Below are 12,221 nucleotides of genomic sequence, written 5' to 3'. Positions count from 1 at the left end.
TCTTTTTGTGCATTAGGGGTGAGCTTTATTCGAAAATTTTGGTTTTGATTTTGTAAAATTTAGGTTTTCAGGTTTAGAAATTTGATTAATCGAAAAAACCGAACTAACCAAAGTTTATTGTCTATAATATATATTAAAATATATATAGTGTTGAAATTCGGTTTGAACCGAAATTTTCAATTTTGGTTATTTTGGTTTTTCATTTAAAACTCTAATTTTAAAAATTTTGATTTATTTAATTCAGTTTTTAACTAAATAAACTGTTTGCTCAGTCCTATCGTGCGGCTTTCCACACAAGAACAAACCGAGAGAGACATGAAAAGCTCCATTTAGAGCTTCCCCAAATTCGCCCATTTTAGGCTTCTCATGTCAATTCAGTGCATTAGCATTAAAAATCAAATAAAAAAAAGACTACCATACAATCTGCATAACTTGTAAACAGTCCAAAGACCATACGGAATGACACACCAAACATGACACAATTTGGATCCAATCCATTTATCAGTAGAGTCACATTTAATGGATCGAATCGGACCAAATCGAGTCAAATGAACAAGTTACCTAGATGATAAATGAGATTGTGAGGGGCAATTATGTAGAGGGCTGATTTGATGTCATGGCGAATATCTTCCCCCAATTAAAAAATATATAAGAGATGTTTCCAACGCAAGGGTACAGTGTGACGATGATTTTGTGATGTTGCCTCAAGCGAGATGACCCTTGAAGTGCATTAGTTGTTTAACATTTTAATTACTTGTATTAAATAAATATTTCCTATAATTATCAAGAAAAAATAAATGTTTCCTGTCAAGTTTACTTTAATCCAATATAATATTTTTTTGTGCATATAAAACGTTTTTCTTTTGGTTTTTTTGTTATGCTAGTAAAGTAACACTAAAACGTTCAAAGCTACGTATGCGTCAATGCGTGTCCGACAGCACTAATGGTCGCATCGGATGTTCCGCAGCTTCCTCGCCACGCCAAAATCTTGATATAAACAAAAACAAGAAAAAAACCTACCTAGCGTGTAGTGCAACTCAGATTCAATCAACACCAAACCATACCCCTAGGCCTAGGCCTAGCTAGCTACTTAACATACCCTATAAGAGAACATCCTTCATCCTTGTGTGTTGTAATCGTCAGCTCTTGATCTAACGCTACACGGAGCACCACAACTGACATATGTTATTTCCTTTCCACACCGTTGGATCAATTGTTTGTGTGATTGTCAAAGCATCCTTCCCCTTCCGGGCCCGGGGCGCCCCTCTGGCCTCTGCCCCACTCTCTCTTTACAACTCATAATTAATGCCATACAACTCATGACACTGTGGGTCTGTGACAGTGGACAACGTGTACACTACCAAGAATTTTCGCGGGAACAAAACACCTTGTGATGACGTGTCGGTATTACAAGAGATCTGTCTAAATTTTGTCACCTTTTGGTTGGTGTAAGAAGATGAGTGAGTGAGATGCACTACAAATATCATGTACGACAATCCCGGAGGTGTAGGGAGTATTTCGCCTCAAGTGTGCCCACGTGCCTTCTCATAATACATGAATATATTTTGATTGGTCAACATCATAAATTTTCCCTACATGTATACGTCTAAGCATCATTTAGGCTCAATCATCACATGGGACTTCAGTATCATCATCAACGGATGGTCATCTTTTTTTGGTAAATTATAAAGACCCCCTGTAATATGGGGTTTGTGACAAATATCCCTCAGTACTTTGCTTTGGGATAATCCTCTCGTACTATGACCGTGAGACAAAAACCACCCTTCATTAGCCTTTCATTCATTCAAAAAAGGCCATTATAATATTTTTAATATCTATATTATCCTTATAATAACTATTCAGAACAGAAACCTCACTCTCTCCCCTCTCTCTACCCTAAGCGAATGTTAACTTTCGACTATCCTTCATGGCTATCAGAACCGAGACCCTTGCATCATTCCATGAACGGTACGAGCATTCCTCCTCGCCTCGAAGATGAACTAAGAGGAGAGTGCTTATTGGCTACCATCAGCCACCATTGGTTTATGGTTTAAATTAAATTTCGACACTTAATTTGTTTAGAGAGAATGTCAGCAAGGCAAGATTAGACTGGAATTGGGTCATGTTATAAAAATCCAGCCGGGAGTGTTGTTACTCAGAGGGGCCAACGCTCGCTCTATTCTTCAGAGAAATTGGGTCAGGCGTTAGCTATCAAGATTATGGAAGCTTCATACTGGAATCCAACTACCAGGACCAGGAGATGATCTTCATATTCAATGTTCAGAATGTTTGAACTACTCAATACGCTTCTCATCTTTCCCCTTCCCGTAGAATATTACCCAGTTGTGGAATAGACGAATACAATTATTTTTTTGCTTTTTAATGGGTCTGGGTTGGGGTAGACCCGATGCCCAGCTGATAAGTTAATAAGAACCAGTCCCAACTCCCAAACCAGACCGTATAAGTTGTCTCTGCAATCTTCACTGAATTTGTAGTTTCTGATTTGGGTTCCCCTAACTCACTGTTTCTTGTAGGCTATGATGATGCTATCTTTCACTCTGTGAGGTTAGAGCGTCTATATAGGCAGAAGTGCGGATGAGCAGAGAATCCCTGCTTATGGCGTTGGGAGAGAATTGGGAGAGAGAAAGACTGAGAGAGGACGGTGAGGGAGGGAAAAGAAAGAAGAAAGGAAAAAGAATAAGTTAAATAGGTTTGAAGAAAAAAAGGGTAAAAACAGAAAATAAAAAATGCTTAATAAGGTATTTTGATAATTTAACGCATTCCGTCATATAACTTAACGGTTAAGGGGGACTTTGACTCACGGTCATAATATAAATTCTTTATCGCAAAATAAAGTACAGCGAGGTATTTATCACAGACACCATAGTACATGAGAGTCTTTATAATTTACCTTTTTTTTTATCGTCTGATCGGTATATTCAAATGGTCTTGATTGATGGGAACTTCGTGGATTGTAAAGGGACACCAAATTCAATATTTCATACGTAAGACAGGTAGGAACTTCGGGTCTTTCAAGGCATTTGCAGTATGTGCGCACGTTAGAACTTGTCTTTTAGTTTTAGCCAAGCTGGTTGAGCTTGGGGCGTCTATAAAACGCGCGTCAATCCAAGAACGTCTCCGGTGGATATGAAACATTAGACAGACATCAGAGAATCAAAGACAAGAGACTGAGTAGGTGCCAGCTCAACCTTTGGAGATGATCGTGGAGTGTGTCTACGCAGGCATCGTCGCTTCCCTGTTAGGTTTTGTTCTCTTGTACCGTTCGCTTGGAAGGAAGGAGGAAGAGGAGATCAGAAGAGGTACCGTGGAGATCCGAAACGAATGCGTGAGGAGCTCCATAAGCGGAGAATGCAGATCGGAGAGCTCACGAAGTACCGATGTTATCATTGTTGGAGCCGGCGTTGTTGGTTCTGCTCTCGCGTATACGCTTGGCAAGGTGAAAACCTTATCTTTCTTCTTTTCTTCCATAATCTTTGGATTCTCTCTCTCTCTCTTAATGATTTCAAGCTTTTCTGTAGAATGATATCACTGTAGTTGGGGTTTCCGATAATCTAGTAATCTACGATGCCTCTTCAAGTTTTGGGGATCTTTTTTCTTCATTTGGTTCCGGATACATACGTTGAACGATTACAAAGGTTATGCTTGTAATTACCATAAAAAAAAAGAAATTTCTTTTCAAATTCGAAAAGCTTGGACTTGGAAACTAGAGAGATTCCACACAGTATCTTCTGTCATGAAGGACCTTGGTCTGAGGATCTTACAGGATGTTTTGATCCATACGTCCTTTGGTTTCTTTACCTACACTTAGTGGTGTTTCCTTTTCTGTTAAACGGTGAAGCCGGTTCGTGATCACACGGAATTAGGCCGGAGGAACGCCTGCCTTGTTTTCCATCCCTTGATCTGTTTGGAGATCGTCGATGCCCTACAATATGTATAAATACAATTATACTGGTATTATTAACAGAGTATATTGAGACTTTGTATATTACCTTCTTTCTATTTTATCTTTTTTTTAAGGCTCAGTATGGAAGGAGTACAAATACAAACATGTTCAGTGTAAGTGCATACAAAATAGTACAAAATACAAGGTTTTGCATTCTATATATTTGTATTTGTACTCCTTCGAAACTGAGCTTAAGTTCTTTTCTTCCCCACCAAAAAGAAGGACAAGGTTCAGCTTATCGCATAGCAGCTTGCTTGTAAATTCTGGTTTCATTTAGTGGCAACCCAGAATTCTTTTTCTCAGGTATTGAGAAAAGAAAGAGAAATGGAAGGATCGGAAATAGAAAAACAGAACACGTGATGTTTTCGATTTTAACAAAGGGATGGCTTGTCCATGTCCAATTGGGGGTCGCTCATGTGATGTGAAAGAGAAATAAATGGGGGGAATTGCTTGTTCTTTTAGGCTCTGTGACACTTGCAACTTCAGTTAAAATTTAAAAGTTCGGGAGTCAAGTTCTTGTTGTCAGAAAGATGAAACTCTTTCTTTGGAAAGTACAGGATCACTCACTTCAAGACAACCATATCCCCCGGTCTTCTGTTTTCCATTATTCCTTTGTTCATCTCTCAATCTGATAGAATTGAGTGAAGATACAGATGCACTGTTTTTGGGAGAGGCTCGCTAGTAGTAACTAGCAAGGGATGTTGCATTGTCACATTATGGCATTGAGAAAAATCTTCTCCTGAAAGCAGAGATGTAGCCAAAGGTCTCTGGGACTCTAGTAATGTGTTCTAGCAACAATTACTCATGTGCACTTACCATGTGTTTATATTAAAAACAACTTAAAAATGTATCAATTAGGTATATATGAGAACTTCTGCATGTTCTTGCTTCATTTGGTGAAAACTGGCTTGTATGGACATTCAACCATTGGATTCCAACTTGAACATTATATTTTGCTCCCAATTGCAGGATGGACGCAGAGTGCATTTAATAGAGAGGGACTTGACAGAGCCTGACAGGATAGTTGGCGAACTATTACAACCAGGGGGCTACCTGAAGTTGGTTGAGTTGGGTCTTGAGGGTAGGCATGAAAAGCAGCATATTTCTTGCCATTTATTAATGTATTGGACTAACTTATAAACCATTTTATAGCCATTAGGAAACAATAGTTAGTTTATTCAAAATTTTTTGTTTCTGGATGTTAATTTGTTAGAATTAAATTATTTATTTTTCTCCTTATCTTCCTTTTTAGTTAGATGTCCGTTATGAATGTATATTTGTTTAGCCCCTTTTCTTTGTAATTCTTCTTAAATTTAATGAATACATTTCACAGTTGTTGATAAAAAAAATGTTCGTTATGAATAATATATTTGTCTGTGTGAATTGCAGATTGTGTGGAGGAGATTGATTCCCAACGAGTATTTGGGTATGCTCTTTTCAAGGATGGGAAGAATACTAGAATACCATATCCATTGGAAAGATTCCATTCAGATGTGTCTGGTAGGAGCTTTCATCATGGGCGCTTCATACAACGCTTACGGGAGAAAGCAGCATCTCTTCCCAAGTAAACATCTTCCCAATCATAGTATTTGGTATTTTTGGTTTGTCTTGTAATTGAAACAAGTGTCTGTGCTGCCCGTTTGATTTTAGTAATGAATCTGTGACATGATTCAAAGTCCCACAAGCTGTAGGCTTCTAAACTTTTCTAATCCCAGTTTTGAGAATTAATTTTTTGTTAAAAAAAAACATTCATGTGCTATCTAGAACCTACATGCAACTTAGGTATGAGGGTAAAGTTGATTGTACTAAAAATTGCTTCTTGTACTTCGGGAGAGCAGCAAGGGGCTGGTTCTCTGTGTACTTAGAGAGAAATATACAAGTTCACTATCATTATTAATACTCAAAAGTTACTGATATAAAATGATGCATTGCTTTCCATACAGAAATTGCTATAATTAATAAGCTATCTGCAGTTTTCAATTAGCAAAGAATTGTGTACTCGGGCCTTCGTATTTTGATTAAGCTTGCTTTAAGGTAACTATTTTCAGCTAGCTTTATGTCTCTGAAGCTAATTACATAATAAAAAATGATCAACAAAACACTAGTATCATGGTACATGTTGAGTATCTAAGTCAGCATCATTTTCATAAACGTTCACTATATTTGTATTCTTATGCATTATGTCAATTTTGTTGACTGATTAATTATTGTCTGAATTTTCTCTTCAGTGTACAATTGGAGCAGGGAACAGTTACATCCTTACTTGAAGAAAAGGGGACTGTTAAAGGCGTAGCATACAAGGCTAAGACTGGTGAAGAGCTAAATGCATTTGCACCTCTTACAATTGTATGTGATGGTTGTTTTTCCAATTTGCGCCGTTCTCTCTGTAATCCAAAGGTAAATGCATCTTTTTCGATCTGCTGATAAAAAAAAAATCCCTTCATTCTTGTTAACTATCAATCACTTGTTTCTTTCTTTTTTGGTCAAATTATTTAACGATATTTGTCTTATGAAATGGTATTTAACAGTTGATTAACTAAACTGTGAACCCTTTCCAAACTGACTTAATTACAGTACAGGAAGTTAAATGTGTTTTATAATCACTCTTTTCACTTGAAGACAACTTTATGATTCCTTCCCATTTTTGCAGGTGGATGTCCCGTCTTGTTTTATTGGTTTGATCTTGGAGAACTGTCAACTTCCACATCCAAATCATGGGCATGTCATTTTAGCGGACCCTTCACCAATCTTGTTTTATCCCATCAGCAGTACAGAGATTCGCTGTTTGGTTGATATGCCTGGGCAAAAAGTACCTTCTATTTCTAATGGTGAAATGGCTAACTATTTGAAGACTATGGTGGCCCCACAGGTATCTAAGCACATTACATGGTTTGATAAATGCATATGAACATTTTGAATTTGAACTTAGTCATGCATGCCTTCGTTAACTAGTTCTCTCTCTCTCTCTCTCTCTCTCTCTCTCCCCTACATTAGTATGAAGTTTTTTTTTTTTTTTGTCACTGCATTCTGCTTTTCTAGCACCTTGACTAATTTGGCAGTTGCATTTGTTTCAGATCCCCCCTGAGCTTTATAATTCCTTTATAGCAGCAGTGGACAAAGGCAACATAAGAAGTATGGCAAACAGAAGCATGCCAGCTTCTCCTTATCCTACTCCTGGAGCATTGTTATTGGGGGATGCATTTAATATGCGGCATCCTTTAACTGGTGGAGGAATGACCGTGGCATTGTCTGATATTGTTGTGCTACAGAATCTCCTTAAGCCTCTGCGTGATCTGAATGATGCATCCTCACTGTGCAAATATATTGAGTCATTCTACACCTTACGCAAGGTAAGCTGTGTTCCTAAGTGGCTGGTGTCTGGTACATATTTGCAATAAATAAATGCATAAAATAAAAATCTGGTATTGATTTTTTCCTTAGATTTGCAATCATGTGGCCGATGCCTTAGATGATGATGATGATAATGACTTGTAATGATGTTATAAGAACCTGGACAAACTCAAAAAAGATACTTTATTTGTGATGAGTAATAATATGATTACCAGAAAAAAAAAAACCGAAAATAAAAAGACCAACAGTGGGGATAGATAAATGTCTTATGTTACAATGCACAAGCATAGCAAGAGAATTAACAGAAATGAAAAAGAAGGAAACGACATAAACAACAATTGCAACTGCTACTAACTCCACCACAAAAGTAGTTTATGTTGTTATTTGGTCCTGCCATTGTGACTTAATAAAATTATTTTATTTGATATATATTAACTTGACATTTCATGGTTCTATTTGCAGCCGGTGGCATCTACGATAAATACATTAGCAGGTGCTCTATACAAGGTGTTCTGTGCTTCACCTGATCAAGCAAGGAAGGAAATGCGCCAAGCATGTTTTGATTATTTAAGCCTTGGAGGTGTTTTCTCAACAGGGCCAGTGGCTTTACTTTCTGGTCTAAATCCTCGCCCATTGAGTTTGGTTTGTCATTTCTTTGCCGTGGCTCTATATGGTGTTGGTCGTTTATTACTTCCATTTCCTTCACCAAAACGCCTCTGGGTGGGAGCTAGATTGATTTCGGTAAGTATCTTATTTATACTTCTTTGCAATAATTTCAGATTTAAGTGGTAGCCTCGTGAAAACCAACACCCTAAATGTACTTGGTACCGTACTGTTGGCTTTGCAAATACACCAGCTAAAAAAATGTTGCAGCAGTATTTTACTTGCTACATCTTCCACTGCTAACAAGTCCTTTGAACTATCTCTTTGTTCATACAAGCATTAGTTCTGATCATTAAGGCTTCCAGTTGAGCAAAATGCGGCCAATGTTATTGTTAGCACGTAGCAGTGGCACTGGCAATGGTTTTCTGAAGGCTGCACTGGGATTCTTGGAATCTTTTTCATATGAAGTTGTTTGTTTGCAGGGTGCATCAGGTATCATCTTCCCCATTATAAAGGCTGAAGGAGTAAGGCAGATGTTTTTCCCAGTAACTGTCCCAGCATATTACAGATCTCCTCCTGCTAATTGAGAAAAAAAAAAAGGGTTGAAAATTCATGATAAGACGGGTTATTATGTTATGGTTCTGTTATCCATCAAGATCAAGACAAGCTCGTTTGTGTGTGTGTGACTGCCCTTCCTTTATTCAAAGTTGAGGAGAGAAGGCTGTCAAAAGTCAAAGAGGACTAAAATGCAACAAGTTTCTTTCGTTCTTATCACGTGTACTAATTACTGGTTATCCAAACGTGTGAATAACTTTTCTTTGTGATCCGGAAGTATGTATTTGTTAGGACATGCTGGATTATCTCTGATTTAGAATATTTTCGTTTTATCCATTTATTTTTCTGTTGGAAATCAGCAACTCATCTAATTTGATTCCATATCAAGTATGGGTTCTGTTCTATGCGGCTCCGAACACTCTACTGGCCCAATGACCCAATGATACCATGCGGACTGGTGTTCGTCAAAATCCACCCGGACCCGGGTGACGTCTTTCTGGTATTGGCGGTTATTTCTTAGGATCAGTTTGGAAGGAGTGCAAATACAAGCCTTGTATTTTGTATATTTAAACCTGTATTTGCATTGTACTTGTTTGTATTTGTACTCTTTCCAATCCGAGCCTTACCCACTAATTACTCAATGATATCCGCACTGGTCAGTGGAGGATATGGGGTGGTTCAATGCGCACAAAGTTGCAAAAGAAAGTGAATCTGTGCATCACCTGAAGCTCTTTAGTCTTTCCAATCGAAATAAAAAATAAAGCAAGATTTGATTGGAAAAACTTTTTGGCTGTTTGGAAAACACGGCCTGGGCTGCTCGTTATGTAAGTGCATAAAAAAACTAGATTTTGCTTGAGGCCCAACGGCCCAAGGTCTATGGTGGTCTGCCTTTGGCGAGGCTGCCCTGGCCTGCTTTTGGTAAGACTTTTTGGTCTGATATGACCTTTTTGACCCACTGAGGTCTTTTTTGTTTGGCCATGGCTCGTCTTAGAGTGATCTTGGGCGTTTATTTCTTTTCTTTTCTTTTTGTGTGCGTGTGTGGATATTGAGGCACATTTGTACATTTTGTGGTTTTTTTTTTCGCTATTCTACCATATGGCCATTATCCTGCCCTTGTTCGTCTTGATCGCACCTCGACTATCTTTGTAATAAGGCTTCTTCTCAAAGAGCATCATCCACCGCAAGGGAATTTTCGGCAAACAACTTTTTGGTCAAATTCAATCTTGTTTCAGTCATAATCAATTCGAGGTGAAGTACTAAGACAATGAGGAAAATTGAATTTTCGTCAAACAACTTTTTTGGCCAAATTCTATCTTGTTTCAACTTTCCAGAGTCATCATCAATTTGAGGGGAAGTAGAAAGAAATCATCAATTTTGAGAAATCACTGGTTTCTGAAAAATCATTGAAGAGGAATCGGCATAACCGGTTCCAAACACCATCTTAATTTGATGTTTCTGTTTCGAAATTTTGTTTTATTTCCTCTTAATTTTCCTGCTCGGTTGTTTGGTATTATGGTGGAATCTAACTTTTTTGATTTCTTGGGTTCCTTACTGACTGGAATTTGGCTTTTGGGTAATCTGCGATTCCCTTCAAAGTGTATTTGACAAATTGCTAACAAATCTATAGCATCACCTTCAATCACTTGTGTGAGCTTGCCTTCAATCACCACTGCTCTGAGAGTGGCAGCGCCATCAACACTTATTTTGAACACATTCACATCTCACTTCAGGTGGGGGTCCAACTAATATGTAGAGCACAGGAGGGGGAGGGGGAGATCTGCTGCAGTAGATTCCTGTAAATAGATGAGAGAAATCTGGTTTTGAATCCTCGTTATGGTGTGCATGTGGGATCCGGGACTGTTTGATTGAAGATTACTTCATCTCAAACCTTCTATATGGTCCATGCCCCATGGATGAATGGCAAAAAGCATATATAACCACCACTAACATCAATACTAACTTGCAAACATATGTTTCCAATAGACGAAAGTAACTGCTTAATGTCAGAACTTTCTTCAGCTATAATGTGGTAATAGCTTAATTTGCTGCACTAGTGGGTTTGCTTCATCTCTCTAGTCACTTAGTACTTACATATATAGGGAATATTGCTATAGATTTATGGCTTCTAGCTAGTTCCGATTGATGAGTAACTAGATGCATGCATTGCCATTCATAACCCTTAGCTTCGAACCTCAATCTTTTTAATGGTCATTCTAGTCATATCCACAAAATGCTGCATTTTATTGTGAATTTACCAATCAAAAAAAAAAAAAAAAAAAGCTGTTCATTTTTAATGTGAGCCACATGAAAGCCTTCCTTCTACTCTAAGCTGAAAAGGAAAAGAGTAATCTTGAACCATTTGTTGGGAGAGGCATGGTGAATGGTGCATATTATCTTTTTTTTTATGGGTTTGAGGGGAACTTTAGAATGATATGGCAATGGTTCTCTACTGGTGTGCTAAACAACTGTAATTGTTGACGGAACAAATTATTTACCAACAATTGGGAATGTAAGGCCCCATTTCAATTGCGGGAAAAGGGCTCTGGAATTAGAATCGAAATGGGCTATTTCGATTCCAACTGTTTGATTGGATGGAATCAGAATCCTATTTCCATTTTGGCCTCTATTTGAGGGAATAATCATTCTGTCACTTTCTTAGAAATGAAATCCCATTCCTGTTGATTTCAATTCCTATTCCCATTCTTGTCTGAATCAAACATATTATAGGAATAAACCATTCCGATTACAATTCTGGAGGATTTTGATTCTGATTCTAATTCTGGTTCCAATCATGGACCAAACAGACCCTAAATAACTTTTGGTTAATCATTTGGAACCTTGCTCCTTTATGCCCTTTGACATAACTTCACTGGAATACTTGTCATTGACCTTAGCTATTCTTTCACCAACCATGTAATGGAATGTAAGCTTCTGGTTGAATACTCTGCCATAAACCGTAGCCTCTAGATTTTCTTGCTTCCGCCCCCCCCTCCCAACCCCAAACTTCTATCGTTATTCCTTTCTCTCTTTCCTTCAATCTTTCTTTACTCTGGTTATTGGTCTTTTGATTTAATTTAACAAATTAAAAGATTGATTTTCCAACTGCTTCCTGTGCATCACCTAAGTAGGGAATTCTTGTTGCAAGGAATTTACTAATCCATTTTTAACTGATAAAACTATATGAAGTTATTTTTCACATGCCCAGTCAATCTACCCTTCAGGTTATATATTCTCGTAATGCAACTTGAAAGGGAAAAAAGGATTTGTAGTTTTGTACCTCTTGTGGGGAAGTCATGGTAAATATACATATAGAGAGAGAGAAATTATATATAATTTTTTTATAAATATTTTATTTTAAACTTATGAAGTTAAAACTTGCACGTTTATTATGCTGATGTACCATGGCATCATCTAAGGCAGGCAACAGTGATGAAGCTCAAGATATCTCAATTCCAAGATGTTTCTTGCAGGAGGTGGTGGTGATATTGACACAATGATGAATGGAGTCATCAAACAGAATCTCAAATTCATTCCAAAAGATGTATAGTTAAGATGTGTAAATTGAAGCAAAGCAATTTGTATTTAAGATCATTCCTGTTAATTAATATTCTTCAATTTATTAATTCATTAATTTATTCTTTATTCCTTCCGTTTACTTTTGATTTTTTCCCTCTAATGAGATTTTTCAAAAATCAGTGATTTCTGAGATCACCTATTTCTCAGGAATCAAAGAAATTGCTTGTTTAGT

The 12,221-nt window shown here is 37.5% G+C and overlaps 1 protein-coding gene across 1 annotated transcript; it reads left to right on the top strand.

Annotated features, from left to right (window-relative positions):
• The first annotated feature begins 2,864 nt into the window (after nucleotides 1-2,864).
• On the top strand, nucleotides 2,865-8,809 carry LOC148847724 (squalene monooxygenase SE1-like). The gene is made up of 8 exons (XM_088951035.1): nucleotides 2,865-3,457; nucleotides 4,934-5,045; nucleotides 5,354-5,528; nucleotides 6,193-6,361; nucleotides 6,615-6,833; nucleotides 7,039-7,314; nucleotides 7,778-8,056; nucleotides 8,401-8,809. The coding sequence occupies exons 1-8, from the start codon at nucleotides 3,218-3,220 to the stop codon at nucleotides 8,503-8,505; spliced, it is 1,575 nt and encodes a 524-aa protein (XP_088807161.1). The 5' UTR covers nucleotides 2,865-3,217; the 3' UTR covers nucleotides 8,506-8,809.
• Nucleotides 8,810-12,221: the final 3,412 nt, after the last annotated feature.

Source organism: Nelumbo lutea, chromosome 6 (assembly GCF_056320005.1).
Source record: "Nelumbo lutea isolate HS-2025 chromosome 6, American lotus-T2T, whole genome shotgun sequence".
Lineage (NCBI taxonomy): Eukaryota > Viridiplantae > Streptophyta > Magnoliopsida > Proteales > Nelumbonaceae > Nelumbo > Nelumbo lutea.
This window is presented reverse-complemented; position numbering and strand designations above follow the sequence as displayed.